We start from the raw sequence: 17,587 nt of genomic DNA, 5'->3' as shown, positions 1-17,587 counted from the left end.
TGCCGGGCAAGCCAGCACCTCTATTGCGTACATTGCCAGTTCGTGCCAGGTGTCTAGCTTCATGCCCGGTTTCAGGTCCAGCGGTGCCAGCCACAAATCCGTCTGTTCCTTTATTCCCCTCCAAATTTCCTCCCCTGTGTGCTGCTTATCCCCAAGGCAGATCAGCTTCAGCAACGCTTGCTGACGCATGCCAACAGCTGTGCTGCACTGCTTCCACGATCCTACTGCTGCTGGTGCTGGGTTAGCATTTCCGGATGAGGTACAGCTTTGAGATGCGTTGGAGGAGAAGGAGTCAGAGAGGTAGGTGCTGCTGTTGTTATCCAGCTGTTTGCGGCGTGGGCAACACCCGCGCCGTAGCAGGTGAGGAATCGCTGCCAGGCTCCACAAGGTTCACCCAGTGCGCGGTAAGGGAGATGTATCGACCCTGGCCGAACGCACTCGTCCAGGTGTCAGTGGTGAGGTGAACCTTGCAGGCAACGGCATTCTTCAAGCTTCGGGTTATTTAGCTGACCACGTGCTCATGCAACTCAGGCACTGCAGAGCGCGCAAAGTGGTAGCGGCTGGGAACAACGTAACGTGGGATGGCCACTGACATCATGCCCTTGAAGCTGTTTGTCTCCACCACTCGATATGGCAGCATTTCGCAGGCCAGAAGCTTGGCTATGCTGGCTGGCTGTTACTGCCACGGCCCGGGGGTCATTTGCTGGCAATTTCCTCTTGTGCTCAAACATCTCAGAGACAGACAACTCAACCGTAGCGCTGCACACCGAAGGGCTGTTGGTTGTTGTGTTTGATGAACACTGGGAGACCTCAAGAGCACTAGTCCGGAAAGTGACAGTGTCAGCATCGTCTGATGTTTGTGAATGTTGTGAACCACGCAATGGCTGGGCTACTGCTGCTGCTGAGGCGGGTCTGGTGGTGAGTCTGGTGAACCCAAGGGAGGCAGTGTTGCTGGTGGTACCCTGTCCTGCCGCGTTTGCCCACAGAGTGGGATGTTTGGATAGAATGTGGCGGCTCATGCTGGTGGTGGAGAGGTTGTTAATACTTTTCCCCCTGCTCAGGCGGGTCTTGCACACCTTGCAAATCGCCATGGTAACATCCTCAGTGCAGTCTTCAAAGAAAGCCCAGACTTTAACTGGCTGAGGACTCGGACCTCGTGCGTGATGTGCTGGTGCTGCTTAACCCACTGCTGGACGCTTGAGAGGTCATCCAAGTAATTATCTGGTCCTGTTCTTTTGGATCTGTGAGGGTTGTTGTCCTGGACAACATGGGCAGTATTGAGTGGGTTTTCTTGGGTGCTCCCCTGTGGCCTGTACGTGAACCGTCAGGGGAAACACCTCTTCCCTTGCCCCTCCCTCTTTCACCGGATTTCTTCCTCATTTCACTTATCCTTAAAGTACACGCTGACTGGCAGCAGTACAGTGGCAGTACAGAAATGCTATACAGTGGTGGGTGAGCGGTGTACCACTATTGTCAGCAGTGACACAGAGCACAATGCTATACAGTGGCGGGTGAGCGGTGTACTACTGTTCCCAGCAGACACAGAGTGGAAGTAAACACAATGCTATATAGTGTGGCTGAGCCGTGTACACAGAGTGGCATTAAACACAATGCTATATAGTCTGCTATATAGTCACCCCGAACAGGGTGATGTTCTGCAGAACCCGAACAGTGGCAAACACTGTTCGCCCAACACTACTGGGAGGGAACGCAGATTTTAGTACCTAAACACACGATACAACATGTTTTCCGGGGTCGGACTCTGAGGCACATACAGATGGTCCCGATCATCATCCTCATCATACAACTCTTCTCCTGAGTCTGACCCACCCACCACCTCTGCCACCCCAACATCCCCAGACACAGACCCCTCATCGTCCTCAACATTAACTTGGGATGCTGGCCTGAGCCAGACCTCCTCCTCCACATCAGGCCCCATCATCTCCTCAATGGCAGCCCTCATTAATCGCTCTGGCGACGGACTGATGGACACAACGTTCTCCTCCGGGGAGGGCTGCTGCTGACCACTGGCTGCTGGGGTGGATGTTATAGCTTGCGTGGGGCGTTGGCTGTTGCTGTTGTTGGGAGTGCTGCTCACAGCGGAGGTCTCTGGGGAACTCATGTTGAGCTCATATAGTGGTTGACGGTGAGTGGAGTATTACTGATCCCAGCAATATACACACTGACTGGCAGAGTACGCAATGCTATATAGTGTGGCTGAGCGGTGTACACAGAGTGGCAGTAAACACAATGCTATATAGTCTGGCTGAGCGAGCGGTGTACTACTGTTCCCAGCAGAATCAGAGTGGCAGTAAACAATGGTATATAGTCTGGCTGAGCGGTGTACACAGAGTGTCAGTAAACAATGGTATATAGTCTGGCTGAGCGAGCGGTGTACTACTGTTCCCAGCAGAATCAGAGTGGCAGTAAACAATGGTATATAGTCTGGCTGAGCGGTGTACACAGAGTGTCAGTAAACAATGGTATATAGTCTGGCTGAGCGGTGTACACACAATGCTATATAGTCTGCTATATAGTGTCAGTAAACAATGGTATATAGTCTGGCTGAGCGAGCGGTGTACTACTGTTCCCAGCAGAATCAGAGTGGCAGTAAACAATGGTATATAGTCTGGCTGAGCGGTGTACACAGAGTGTCAGTAAACAATGGTATATAGTCTGGCTGAGCGAGCGGTGTACTACTGTTCCCAGCAGAATCAGAGTGGCAGTAAACAATGGTATATAGTCTGGCTGAGCGGTGTACACAGAGTGTCAGTAAACAATGGTATATAGTCTGGCTGAGCGGTGTACACACAATGCTATATAGTCTGCTATATAGTGTCAGTAAACAATGGTATATAGTCTGGCTGAGCGAGCGGTGTACTACTGTTCCCAGCAGAATCAGAGTGGCAGTAAACAATGGTATATAGTCTGGCTGAGCGGTGTACACAGAGTTTCAGTAAACAATGGTATATAGTCTGGCTGAGCGGTGTACACAGAGTGTCAGTAAACAATGGTATATAGTCTGGCTGAGCGGTGTACACAGAGTGGCAGTAAACACAATGCTATATAGTCTGGCTGAGCGAGCGGTGTACTACTGTTCCCAGCAGAATCAGAGTGGCAGTAAACAATGGTATATAGTCTGGCTGAGCGGTGTACACAGAGTGTCAGTAAACAATGGTATATAGTCTGGCTGAGCGGTGTACACAGAGTGTCAGTAAACAATGGTATATAGTCTGGCTGAGCGGTGTACACAGAGTGGCAGTAAACACAATGCTATATACTCTGGCTGAGCGAGCGGTGTACTACTGTTCCCAGCAGACACAGAACAGTGAACAGAATGCTATATAGTGTGGCTGAGCGAGCGGTGTACCACTATTCCCAGCAGACACAGAACAGTGAACAGAATGCTATATAGTGTGGCTGAGCGGGCGGTGTACCACTATTCCCAGCAGACACAGAACAGTGAACAGAATGCTATATAGTGTGGATGAGCGAGCGGTGTACCACTATTCCCAGCAGACACAGAACAGTAAACAGAATGCTATATAGTGTGGCTGAGCGAGCGGTGTACCACTATTCCCAGCAGACACAGAACAGTGAACAGAATGCTATATAGTGTGGCTGAGCGAGCGGTGTACCACTATTCCCAGCAGACACAGAACAGTGCACAGAATGCTATATAGTGTGGCTGAGCGAGCGGTGTACCACTATTCCCAGCAGACACAGAACAGTAAACAGAATGCTATATAGTGTGGCTGAGCGAGCGGTGTACCACTATTCCCAGCAGACACAGAACAGTAAACAGAATGCTATATAGTGTGGCTGAGCGAGCGGTGTACCACTATTCCAAGCAGACACAGAACAGTGAACAGAATGCTATATAGTGTGGCTGAGCGAGCGGTGTACCACTATTCCCAGCAGACACAGAGTGGCAGTAAACAGAATGCTATATAGTGTGGCTGAGCGAGGTACACAGAGTGGCAGTAAACAGAATGCTATATAGTGTGGCTGAGCAAGCGGTGTACTACTATTCCCAGCAGACACAGAGTGGCAGTAAACAGAATGCTATATAGTGTGGCTGAGCGAGGTACACAGAGTGGCAGTAAACAGAATGCTATATAGTGTGGCTGAGCAAGCGGTGTACTACTGTTCCCAGCAGTGACACAATGACAGGGGGGACCCTGGCTAGCGTGGCTGGAGCGCGAACTACCCTGCCTGCCTACCCAAAGCTAAACCCACAGACAAATGGCGGAGATATGACGTGGTTCGGGTATTTATTTACCCGAACCACGTGACCGTTCGGCCAATCAGAGCGCGTTCGGGTCCGAACCACGTGACCCGTTCGGCCAATCACAGCGCTAGCCGAACGTTCGGGGAACGTTCGGCCATGCGCTCTTAGTTCGGCCATATGGCCGAACGGTTTGGCCGAGCACCGTCAGGTGTTCGGCCGAACTCGAACATCACCCGAACAGGGTGATGTTCTGCAGAACCCGAACAGTGGCGAACACTGTTCGCCCAACACTACCTGTAATAACCCACTGATCACCTGTCAATCACCTATCACCCATCAATCACCCCCTGTCACTGCCACCCAACAATCAGCCCCTAACCTGCCCCTTGCGGGCAATCTGATTACCCACCCACACCAATAGATCGCCCGCAGATCCGACATCAGATCACCACCCAAGCGCAGCGTTTACTCTCCTCTAAACACCCACTAATTACCCATCAATCACCCATCAATCACCCCCTATCACCACCTGTCACTGTTACCCATCAGATCAGACCCTAATCTGCCCCTTGCGGGCACCCAATCACCCGCCTACACGCTCAGATTACCCTCAGACCCCCCCTTATCAATTCGCCAGTGCAATATTTACATCTGTTCTCCCCTGTAATAACCCACTGATTACCTGTCAATCACCTATCAATCACCCATCAATCACCCCCTGTCACTGCCACCCATCAATCACCCCCTGTCACTGCCACCCATCAATCACCCGCTGTCACTGCCACCCATCAATCAGCCCCTAACCTGCCCCTTGCGGGCAATCTGATCACCCACCCACACCAATAGATCGCTCGCAGATCCGACGTCCGATCACCTCCCAAGTGCAGTGTTTACATCTGTTCTCTACCCTAAACACCCACTAATTACCCATCAATCACCCCCTGTCACTGCTACCTATCAGATTAGACCCCTATCTGCCCCTAGGGCACTCAATCACCCGCCCACACCCTCAGAATGCCCTCAGACCCCAGCCCTGATCACCTCGCCAGTGCATTGCTTGCATCTATTCCCCCCTCTAATCACACCTTGAGACACCCATCAATCACCTCCTGTCATCCCCTAGCACACCTACCCATCAGATCAGGCCCTAATTTGCCCCGTGTGGGCTCCTGATCACTCGGCCAAACCCTCAGATCCCCCTCAGACCCCCTTCCGATCACCTCCCCAGTGCATTGATTGCATCTATTTTCCCCTCTAACCACCCCCTGAGACACCCATCAATCACCTCCTGTCACCCCCCTAGCACTCCTATCCATCAGATCAGGCCCAATACAACCTGTCATCTAAAAGGCCACCCTGCTTATGACCGGTTCCACAAAATTCGCCCCCTCATAGACCACCTGTCATCAAAATTTGCAGATGCTTATACCCCTGAACAGTCATTTTGAGACATTTGGTTTCCAGACTACTCACGGTTTTGGGCCCGTAAAATGCCAGGGCGGTATAGGAACCCCACAAGTGTCCCCATTTTAGAAAAAAAGACACCCCAAGGTATTCTGTTAGGTGTATGACGAGTTCATAGAAGATTTTATTTTTTGTCAAAAGTTAGCGGAAATTGATTTTTATTGGTTTTTTTCCACAAAGTGTCACTTTCCGCTAACTTTTGACAAAAAAATAAAATCTTCTATGAACTCGTCATACACCTAACAGAATACCTTGGGGTGTCTTCTTTCTAAAATGGGGTCACTTGTGGGGTTCCTATACTGCCCTGGCATTTTAGGGGCCCTAAACCGCGAGGAGTAGTCTAGAAAACAAATGCCTCAAAATGACCTGTGAATAGGACGTTGGGCCCCTTACCGCACCTAGGCTGCAAAAAAGTGTTACACATGTGGTACCGCCGTACTCAGGAAAAGTAGTATAATGTGTTTTGGGGTGTATTTTTACACATACCCATGCTGGGTGGGAGAAATTTCTATGTAAATGGACAATTGTGTGTAAAAAAAACCAAACAATTGTCATTTACAGAGATATTTCTCCCACTTAGCATGGGTATGTGTAAAAATACACCCCAAAACGCATTATACTACTTCTCCTGAGTACGGCGGTACCACATGTGTGGCACTTTTTTACACCCTAAGTACGCTAAGGGGCCCAAAGTCCAATGAGTACCTTTAGGATTTCACAGGTCATTTTGCGACATTTGGTTTCAAGACTACTCCTCACGGTTTAGGGCCCCTAAAATGCCAGGGCAGTATAGGAACCCCACAAATGACCCCATTCTAGAAAGAAGACACCCAAAGGTATTCCGTTAAGAGTATGGTGAGTTCATAGAAGATTTTATTTTTTGTCACAAGTTAGCGGAAAATGACACTTTGTGAAAAAACACAATTAAAATAAATTTCCGCTAACTTGTGACAAAAAATAAAATCTTCTATGAACTCGCCATACTACTAACGGAATACCTTGGGGTGTCTTCCTTCTAAAATGGGGTCATTAGTGGGGTTCCTATACTGCCCTGGCATTTTAGGGGCCCTAAACCGCGAGGAGTAGTCTTGAAACAAAAATGACCTGTGAAATCCTAAAGGTACTCATTGGACTTTGGGCCCCTTAGTGCAGTTAGGGTGCAAAAAAGTGCCACACATGTGGTATCGCCGTACTCGGGAGAAGTAGTATAATGTGTTTTGGGGTGTATTTTTACACATACCCATGCTGGGTGGGAGAAATACCTCTGTAAATGACAATCTTTTGATTTTTTTTACACACAATTGTCCATTTACAGAGGTATTTCTCCCACCCAGCATGGGTATGTGTAAAAATACACCCCAAAACACATTGTACTACTTCTCCCGAGTATGGTGATACCACATGTGTGGCACTTTTTTGCACCCTAACTGCGCTAAAGGGCCCAAAGTCCAATGAGTACCTTTAGGATTTCACAGGTCATTTTTGAGAAATTTCGTTTCAAGACTACTCCTCACGGTTTAGGGCCCCTAAAATGCCAGGGCAGTATAGGAACCCCACAAATGACCCCATTTTAGAAAGAAGACACCCCAAGGTATTCCGTTAGTAGTATGGCGAGTTCATAGAAGATTTTATTTTTTGTCACAAGTTAGCGGAAATTTATTTTAATTGTGTTTTTTCACAAAGTGTCATTTTCCGCTAACTTTTGACAAAAAATTAAATCTTCTATGAACTCACCATACTCCTAACGGAATACCTTGGGGTGTCTTCTTTCTAAAATAGGGTCATTTGTGGGGTTCCTATACTGCCCTGGCATTTTAGGGGCCCTAAACCGTGAGGAGTAGTCTTGAAACGAAATTTCTCAAAATGACCTGTGAAATCCTAAAGGTACTCATTGGACTTTGGACCCTTTAGCGCAGTTAGGGTGCAAAAAAGTGCCACACATGTGGTATCGCCGTACTCAGGAGAAGTAGTATAATGTGTTTTGTGGTGTATTTTTACACATACCCATGCTGAGGGGGAGAAAGATCTCTGTAAATGGACAATTGTGTGTAAAAAAAATTAACAAATTGTCATTTACAGAGATATTTCTCCCACCCAGCATGGGTATGTGTAAAAATACACCCCAAAACACATTATACTACTTCTCCTGAGTACGGCAATACCACATGTGTGGCACTTTTTTGCAGCCTAACTGCGCTAAGGGGTCCAAAGTCCAATGAGCACCTTTAGGCTTTACAGGGGTGCTTACAATTTAGCACCCCCCAAAATGTCAGGACAGTAAACACACCCCACAAATGACCCCATTTTGGAAAGTAGACCCTTCAAGGTATTCAGAGAGGGGCATGGTGAGTCCGTGGCAGATTTCATTTTTTTATGTCGCAAGTTAGAAGAAATGGAAACTTTTTTTTTTTTTTCTCACAAAGTGTCATTTTCCGCTTACTTGTGACAAAAAATAATATCTTCTATGAACTCACTATGCCTCTCAGTGAATACTTTGGGATGTCTTCTTTCCAAAATGGGGTCATTTGGGGGGTATTTATACTATCCTGGAATTCTAGCCCCTCATGAAACATGACAGGGGGTCAGAAAAGTCAGAGATGCTTGAAAATGGGAAAATTCACTTTTTGCACCAGAGTTTGTAAACGCTATAACTTTTACCCAAACCAATAAATATACACTGAATGGGTTTTTTTTTATCAAAAACATGTTTGTCCACATTTTTCGCGCTGCATGTATACAGAAATTTTACTTTATTTGAAAAATGTCAGCACAGAAAGTTAAAAAAATAATTTTTTTGCCAAAATTCATGTCTTTTTTGATGAATATAATAAAAAGTAAAAATCGCAGGAGCAATCAAATAGCAGCAAAAGAAAGCTTTTTTAGTGACAAGAAAAGGAGCCAAAATTCATTTAGGTGGTAGGTTGTATGAGCGAGCAATAAACCGTGAAAGCTGCAGTGGTCTGAATGGAAAAAAAGTGGCCGGTCCTTAAGGGGTAGAAAGCCCTAGGTCCTCAAGTGGTTAAAGAGAATCTGTATTGTTAAAATCGCACAAAAGTAAACATACCAGTGCGTTAGGGGACATCTATTACCCTCTGACACAATTTTGCCGCTCCCCACCGCATTAAAAGTGGTTAAAAACAGTTTTAAAAAGTTTGTTTATAAACAAACAAAATGGCCACCAAAACAGGAAGTAGGTTGATGTACAGTATGTCGACACATAGAAAATACATCCATACACAAGCAGGCTGTATACACCCTTCCTTTTGAATCTCAAGAGATCATTTATGTGTTTCTTTCCCCCATGCACTGAAGTTTCAGGCTGCTCTTTTCTTCCTGCAAACAGCTCTGCCTGTGTTTGAAATTTCCTCAGTATGTGAAAGCCCAGCCAGCTCAGAGGACGATTTATCCAGCTTGTAAAAGATAAGAGAGAAGAGAGAAGCTGCTCTAATCCTAAATAACACACAGGCAGTGTGCATAGAGGGGCCTGGAAGGGGGAGTTCATCACAGAACCACAACACTGAAGGACTTGGCAGCCTTCCAGACACAGGCCGACAAGTCTGACAGGGGAAAGATACATTGATTTATTACAGAGACTGTGATAGCAGAAAGTGTTGCAGAAAGTGTTGCAGTAAGCTAGAACACATTAGAATAGCTTTTGGAACTTGTAGGATGATAAAAAACAGGATGCAATTTTTGTTACGGAGTCTCTTTAAGGGTGTAAAGCCCACGGTCCTTAAGTGGTTAAGCCTTATGCTAGGTACACACCATACATTTTTTTGGCAGATGGTTCTAAAATAATATCGGACATGAAGGAAATTATCCATCGATCGTTTTTCTGGTTCATTTCTCACAGAAGTGAATGGAAATCGATAATATAATCTAGCGGTATGAAAAATCGACCCAAAAAACGCATTGTGTGTACTCAGCATAAGTTCACAGTGGGGCATTGCTGGGCGATGTAACTGGCATTTTGGCTCCGAAAGTTGCACGGTAATAGTAAGTCTTCAGAGTGCATGCAGTGCAATGCCATCCAGCTGACTGCAGTACACCCCAATCCCCCCCCCCCGCGCCCACCCCCCCCCCCCCCGGCCGTGTGTTACCACATATTGCCTGCAGTAACACTGACAGGGAATATACTTTTTATTGACTGTATGCGGTGCAACAGCCAGTGCAATTTTTTTTTTTTTTTTTGCGCCATTGCGTCCCCGGGTTTTATATTGAATGAAAAGCAGCTCCGACTGTGAGCCTAGCCTAAAGGTACACACATTCAATTTTGATTGGCCAATTTTACCACTCACATGTAGTAGGAGAGCTTAGCTACACAATCTGTTTATAGTATGCCAATTCTGCTGGCCCTCATACTACATGGTGGTGTTAAAAATGGTCAGTGATTGGCCAATCAAAATGGGATGTGTATGCACCCTTATTCACTCAGGGGTGGCGGTGAGATGGTCAGTGAGAATATTTGACCCTCACAGAGGTCTCATATTCAAGGACAGCACAGTCTATCCAATTATCACAAATTCAGAATAAAGCTAGCCATACATCTTGTGATTCAGATTCAATCAACAAAGTGATCGACTTTATTGGGCGATCAACTGCAGTATGGTTGATCGAAAGTCGATGGACTAGTGGCCCACACACGACCAGCAATATTCAATGTGATTCAACTTCGCTGAGCAATGGGTTTCTCATGCTCTGAATGCAAAAATCGATTCAGAGTCGATCGAATAACATGTGCACAGTAGCCAATTCCTGTGCAATCGACCAATATCTTCCATCCTGCTCAATCGACTAAGCTGGTCGATTCCACATGATATCAGCCACTTTTCTTCGATTGGGCAAACTGGAACACCCTCGATTCTATCTCTATTTGATAAAACGATCAAATCAAATGCTTGATCATACTTCAAATCTCTAGATGTAAGGCAACCTTTACCTTTCTGTGATAAATATACAAAGCAGAGGATAAACACTATCTCATTTTTCCTCTGAAAACACATCTGCCACTGGCTGGGGTCACGGCTGGGGTCACAGCTGAGAACACACACACTACACAGACACACCACGCACACTACACAGACACACCACACACATGCACACTACACAGACACACCACAGACAGACAGACAGACAGACACACACACACACCACACTACACAGACAGACAGACAGACAGACACACACTACACAGACACACACTCTACACACACACACACACACACTCTACACACACACACACACACACACACACACACACACACACACACACACACACTACACAGACTCAACACACACACACACACACAGTACCTGTGAAGCACTACAGAATACAGATGTTCATTCGGAAATAATTCACAGAATTAAAAATGTTGGCATTTCCGATTGGAATTCCGCAGAAATCCAATTTACCGCAACTTGTAATTTTAGCCCAATCACAGAACGCGGAAGCATTGGACCAATCAGAGAATGCAGAAGTTTTCTGCAAAAATCAGAACACTGGTCATTTTAGACCAATCACAGGACTTATTTTCTGATTTGATTTTTCTTAAAAAATTTTTTTTGCATTCTCAGATGCAGAAAATGACTAATAAAGCACTCCTCGGAAATCTGAAAAACTAAAAATCAGAAATTGGCGGAAATCTGTTTCTGCAGAACCGGAAATAAGCAATTCCGACCATCCCTACTGCAAAACACAAGGATAGATTTGCCAATTACATATACAGTATATGTGCAGTAGCTACAATTACATGAAGATGTACTTGCCAGTAAATGACCTTTCCATGCAATATCCAGGACAGATCAGATCCCTGCAGAGGTCTCCCTTGCCAGGAACTAGAAACAGGAAGAGCAGACATATTTTAGTGATGGTATAAGAGGAAGGCATCAGAGTTCCAGTGTTGCATACTGTTTGATGGCACTCAGGAGAAGTCTTGCAAACCAGTGAACAGAGGTATATAAAATGCTAATAATTTTAGTTGATGCAGATTTTAGGTTAATTTAGTCAGCAATGAAATGGCCCAATAAAAGCTGCTGCTGATGGACTTCCGAACGGCTTCATTTGCATAAGCTCAATTATTACAGTCTCATTGACCATCCCCCACTGGTGAACAGAAGTGAGTTCTGCTTCAGCTAATGAGGACGCCGATACAAAGTACTAAACCGAATAAAGCTACTTATCATTGCATAAAGTGTACCTGGACTCTGCTCGCCTTTTTTTTTTGTCTCTGTGAACCCCCCTGCCTCACATATTCCCACTCCAGACTGGCTGCAAGTCTACAGATCGCAAGAGAGAATACCTGAGGCTAGGTTCACAGTAGGACGTTGCGTTGTTAACTTGCAACGCAGCAAAAAGTAAACGCAGATTAGCGTTGCGTTACCGCTGCATACAGTAGGTACAGGAAAGCGTAAAGGCAATGAAAAGTATGCTTTTCTGTACCTGGTAACGTGTGCGTTTAGAGGTAATGGCACTGCAGCCCTGCGTTACCATAACGCTTCATGTTACAAGCAACGCTAACGTCACACTGTGAACTTTCCACATTCTTATAATTGCAGTGCGGTAAGCTGCGTTATAAGACGTTATAACGCAGCACCGCAACATCCCACTGTTAACCTAGCCTGAGAAATGATACTTCATAGAGACAAAAAGGTGCATCAGTGGAAAACATACAAATATATATTTAAATTGACAAAGATACTTTCAATCTGAGGTGTCAAAGGGTTTTGGAGGGTCTTGGCACATCCCCAAGTCATGTGCAGAGCCGGGACAAGGTCCTCCAGCACCCAAGGCTGAGGCATCAAAGTGCGCCCCTCCATCCCTCCCACCCCAGCCGTCACACACTGATTGCTATTAGACTAAGAGGGCCACAGGACCCACATCCCCCCTAACAACTTAATCTCTAGTTTTCTGGCTTGCAGTCACTGTCATGTATCCCCTTTTCTTATTTCTTTCTGCTTCATACACAATTAGGAATGACAGCTGAATGAATTGTGCTACATCTCCTAAATCTCCTACACTGCGCCCTGAGGCTGGAGCCTCTCCAGCCTATGCCTCGGCCTGGCCCTGGTCATGTGACTACTCATTAAAGGGTCCATAAAGTGAGAGGAATAGGGGTGGAGTTAGTCATAAAACCCCACCTCTCTTCACAAATGTTCCGTCGTTGTCCCGCTCGGGTCTGTACCCTCGCTACAATCACCAGTGACGGGACAAAGCTGCCTCCTCTGCAGGTCTGTACCCTCGCTACAATCACCAGTGACGGGACAGGGCTGCCTCCTCTGAGCCGGTCTGTACCCTCGCTACAATCACCAGTGACAGGACAGGGCTGCTTCCTCTGAGCCGGTCTGTACCCTCGCTACAATCACCAGTGACGGGACAGGGCTGCCTCCTCTGAGCCGGTCTGTACCCTCGCTACAATCACCAGTGACAGGACAGGGCTGCTTCCTCTGAGCCGGTCTGTACCCTCGCTACAATCACCAGTGACGGGACAGGGCTGCCTCCTCTGAGCCGGTCTGTACCCTCGCTACAATCACCAGTGACGGGACAGGACTGCCTCCTCTGTGCAGGTCTGTACCCTCTCTACAATCACCAGTGACAGGACAGGGCTGCTTCCTCTGAGCCGGTCTGTACCCTCGCTACAATCACCAGTGACGGGACAGGACTGCCTCCTCTGTGCAGGTCTGTACCCTCTCTACAATCACCAGTGACAGGACAGGGCTGCTTCCTCTGAGCCGGTCTGTACCCTCGCTACAATCACCAGTGACGGGACAGTGTTGCCTCCTCTGTGCAGGTCTGTACCCTCGCTACAATCACCAGTGACGGGACAGGACTGCCTCCTCTGTGCAGGTCTGTACCCTCTCTACAATCACCAGTGACAGGACAGGGCTGCTTCCTCTGAGCCGGTCTGTACCCTCGCTACAATCACCAGTGACAGGACAGGGCTGCCTCCTCTGAGGCTGCTTGAAGCTGATCTTGATATCCTGTATTATTGTTACTCTGCTGGGATTTGTGGATAATGCTGCGCACAAGGATAAAATAATACATTTTCTAATTTTATTGCAAAAATGATTTCACTTAATTCAGCAAAATCCATCCGGTCGATGTGACCGGAGATGAAGCCTCGGAAATCTGGGCTAAAAATATCATAAAACGATGGCTGGCGGCGTTTGTGTACTGAGCCTCCACCGGCGGCCGGAGACGACTTTACTGTAATCTCCATAAACACACAACGCTTATCGGAACAGCGGCAATCTTCCAAAACAAACGCAGCCAACGCTGATCTGACTGCAGATGTGTCCTTGACCGCTGGAGACTCTTCCTGGATCAGAACCGTTGGAGGGGGATTCACACATAATAATAATATTAATAATACACTGATTAAACCAACTCAAATAAAGCAACTCGGAAACTGCTGCCATTATAGCAAAATAAGAATGCTATTTCCTGGATTGCGGCAGCATTGCACAGGTTTGATCAATGCTCAGTATGGCTTCATAATTCCAATCAGACAAAGAGGAATACAAACTCTTTGATGGAAATCAATCATTCAGGCACCCCTGCTACCCCTGCATCCAAGTTACAAGTCTTACTTACAAAAGAATGCACTCTTATGCTTAGTCACCTACACTGCGCAGGAGTACCCAGGTAAACCTAGGTGTCCTAACTCTGGCCCTGTAACATGCATAGTGCAGACATGCAAACCTCTCTAGGGATTATGAGCACACATCCTGACGTCCTCTCCTGGGACAGATAGCGCATCTTACCAATCGCACAAGGGAGCTATCGTAATGTATCCATGCGCACCACGCACATACACCAGCATAAGCTGTGTGCAAACTGACAATGGTCAGACGGGGAAGGAGGGAGTGTGCTGGATTAAACCCTGGCCACAAGGGTCAAGCAAATAGCCTGGATTCTGTGTGTCTTCTATATTACAGAGCGGGCTGCACATGGAAAATAGACATTCTCTAATTTGGGTACTGGATGAGGCATAAAGTAGAATATTGGTAATGAGACCCATATATTCCACTACCACCACCACTAACCTTTCACATGCCCCCCCCCTTTACACCTGACATTAACTCCCCCCCCCCCACACACACACTATAGTCCAAACCTCCCCCCCCCCTCCTATAGTAAAGCCAAGTGCTCATTGTCACTAATGAACCCCCATAGTCGAATGGCACTCGGCTATACTGTAGCTGAACACCTATTACTGAACCCCCGAGTTCAGCTATACAACACAAATTACCATCTGCGCACCACCATATCTGCAAATTGCACAGTGGCTTATGGTGGAGAGATGCAAATAATTCAGAAATTTTCTCATTTTTGTGGCTTGAAAGTGGACCAATCAAATTCCACCTCGGCTTCATTCCATTGGTCCATTTTGAAGCTATGTAAATTTGCATACAAAAATTGAAAGTTTTGTGTTTTATTTACCATCTCTAGCACTGATGTCACGGGGGTGCAGCTCCTCCAGAGATACATTGGGGAAAGGGGTGGAGCTTCATGGGCTATGCATTGAGCAATTATGGAAAGGCTGCCTGATATTTTGGATGTGTAACTCCATGACACCAGTGCTTGGCCGAATGCAGTTGAAGGCAATGCCTCTCAAACTCTCACAACTGATCACTGCTGCCTGGTAATTGCTTGCTGTTTCCTGGTAACTGCTCACTGCTGCCTGGCAACTGCTTGCTGAGCACACAGTACAATTGTCCTTGGAAAAGAGGCCTTGCAAGCTCATGGTAAACCAGAACTCCTAGGAGTGTGTAAGGGGCTAAAGAGAACCAAAAAGCCCTTTTACTAAAACTCTATGCATAACAGAAATTTGCCTCCTTTCGGTTTTAAGAAAACAAATTTCTGTTTTGAATGATTAGCAGATACACACCTGGCCACTTCGCTCCTCCAACAACCTTCTCCTAACCACCCCACACATCTCCCATGCGTGACTACAGGACTTCACTATAGCTGCCCCCATACTGTGGAACTCTCTCCCACTGCCCATCAGGCTTGCCCCTCCATCATTTAAAAAAAAAAGCCCTCAAAACTTACCTCTTCGAGAAAGCCTACCCCACCTTGACACTGCCCTAACTCTCTCTGCCAAGAACGCCTCATTGCATCTCCCCTGCTTTTGTGTCACCACCCCCTCCCTAGATTGTAAGCCTTTGGCAGGGCCCTCTCCCCTTGTGTATGATACTTGATTGTGCACTTTACCTAGAGTAATGTGAACTTGTATTATTGGGACTACCACTCCAGTGTATGAACTGGTGCTATATTACTACCAGGAAAAAATGGGAAAAAAGGAGCACTCTCTGGTGTATTAACTTTTTTAATTTGCTTCTTAAAAAGGTAGAATAAAACTTACAATGTTTAACCACTTGAGGACCGTGGGCTTTACCCCCCTTAAGGACCGGCCACTTTTTTTCCATTCAGACCACTGCAGCTTTCACGGTTTATTGCTCGCTCATACAACCTACCACCTAAATGAATTTTGGCTCCTTTTCTTGTCACTAATACAGCTTTCTTTTGGTGCTATTTGATTGCTCCTGCGATTTTTACTTTTTATTATATTCATCAAAAAAGACATGAATTTTGGAAAAAAAACGATTTTTTTTTTTACTTTCTGTGCTGACATTTTTCAAATAAAGTAAAATTTCTGTATACATGCAGCGCGAAAAATGTGGACAAACATGTTTTTGATTAAAAAAAACCCATTCAGTGTATATTAATTGGTTTGGGTAAAAGCTATAGCGTTTACAAACTATGGTGCAAAAAGTGAATTTTCCCATTTTCAAAGAATCTCTGACTTTTCTGACCACCTGACATGTTTCATGAGGGGCTAGAATTCCAGGATAGTATAAATACCCCCCAAATGACCCCATTTTGGAAAGAAGACATCCCAAAGTATTCACTGAGAGGCATAGTGAGTTCATAGAAGATATTAATTTTTGTCACAAGTAAGCGGAAAATGACACTTTGTGACAAAAAAAATAAAATAAATTCCATTTATTCTAACTTGCGACAAATAAAAAATGAAATCTGCCACGGACTCACCATGCCCCTCTCTGAATACCTTGAAGTGTCTACTTTCCAAAATGGGGTCATTTGTGGGGTGTGTTTACTGTCCTCGCATTTTGGGGGGTGCTAATTTGTAAGCACCCCTGTAAAGCCTAAAGGTGCTCATTGGACTTTGGGCCCCTTAGCGCAGTTAGGCTGCAAGAAAGTGCCACACATGTGGTATTGCCGTACTCAGGAGAAGTAGTATAATGTGTTTTGGGGTGTATTTTTACACATACCGATGCTGGGTGGGAGAAATATCTCTGTAAATGACAATTTTTAAAAATTTTTTTACACACAATTGTCCATTTACAGAGATCTTTCTCCCACTCAGCATGGGTATGTGTAAAAAATACACCCCAAAACACATTATACTACTTCTCCTGAGTACGGCGATACCACATGTGTGGCACTTTTTTGCACCCTAACTGCGCTAAGTGGCCCAAAGTCCAATGAGTACCTTTAGGATTTCACAGGTCATTTTGAGAAATTTCGTTTCAAGACTACTCCTCACGGTTTAGGGCCCCTAAAATGCCAGGACAGTATAGGAACCCCACAAATGACCCCATTTTAGAAAGAAGACACCCCAAGGTATTCCGTTAGTAGTACGGTGAGTTCATAGAAGATTTTATTTTTGTCACAAGTTAGCGGAAAATGACACTTTGTGAAAAAAAAACAATAAAAATCAATTTCCGCTAACTTGTGACAAAAAATAAAATCTTCTATGAACTCACCGTACTACTAACAGAATACCTTGGGGTGTCTTCTTTCTAAATGGAGTCATTTGTGGGGTTCCTATACTGTCCTGGCATTTTAGGGGCCCTAAACCGTGAGGA

At 46.0% G+C, this 17,587-nt stretch overlaps 1 protein-coding gene across 3 annotated transcripts in view; it reads right to left on the bottom strand.

The window, feature by feature from the left end:
• The window catches only part of LOC137542500 (chloride channel CLIC-like protein 1), a 392,696-nt gene that overhangs the window by 9,760 nt on the left and 365,349 nt on the right, over positions 1 to 17,587 (bottom strand). For all 3 annotated transcript variants that reach the window (XM_068264465.1, XM_068264468.1, XM_068264466.1), the window contains one exon: positions 11,462 to 11,530. In XM_068264465.1, the coding sequence (XP_068120566.1) occupies positions 11,498 to 11,530 (33 nt within the window). In that variant the 3' untranslated portion in view covers positions 11,462 to 11,497. The remainder of the gene's footprint in view (positions 1 to 11,461; positions 11,531 to 17,587) is intronic.

This window comes from Hyperolius riggenbachi, chromosome 12, assembly GCF_040937935.1.
Source record: "Hyperolius riggenbachi isolate aHypRig1 chromosome 12, aHypRig1.pri, whole genome shotgun sequence".
In the NCBI taxonomy this organism is placed as follows: Eukaryota; Metazoa; Chordata; class Amphibia; order Anura; family Hyperoliidae; genus Hyperolius; species Hyperolius riggenbachi.
Note: the sequence above shows the minus strand (reverse complement) of the source record. Positions and strands in the feature narration are given on the sequence as shown.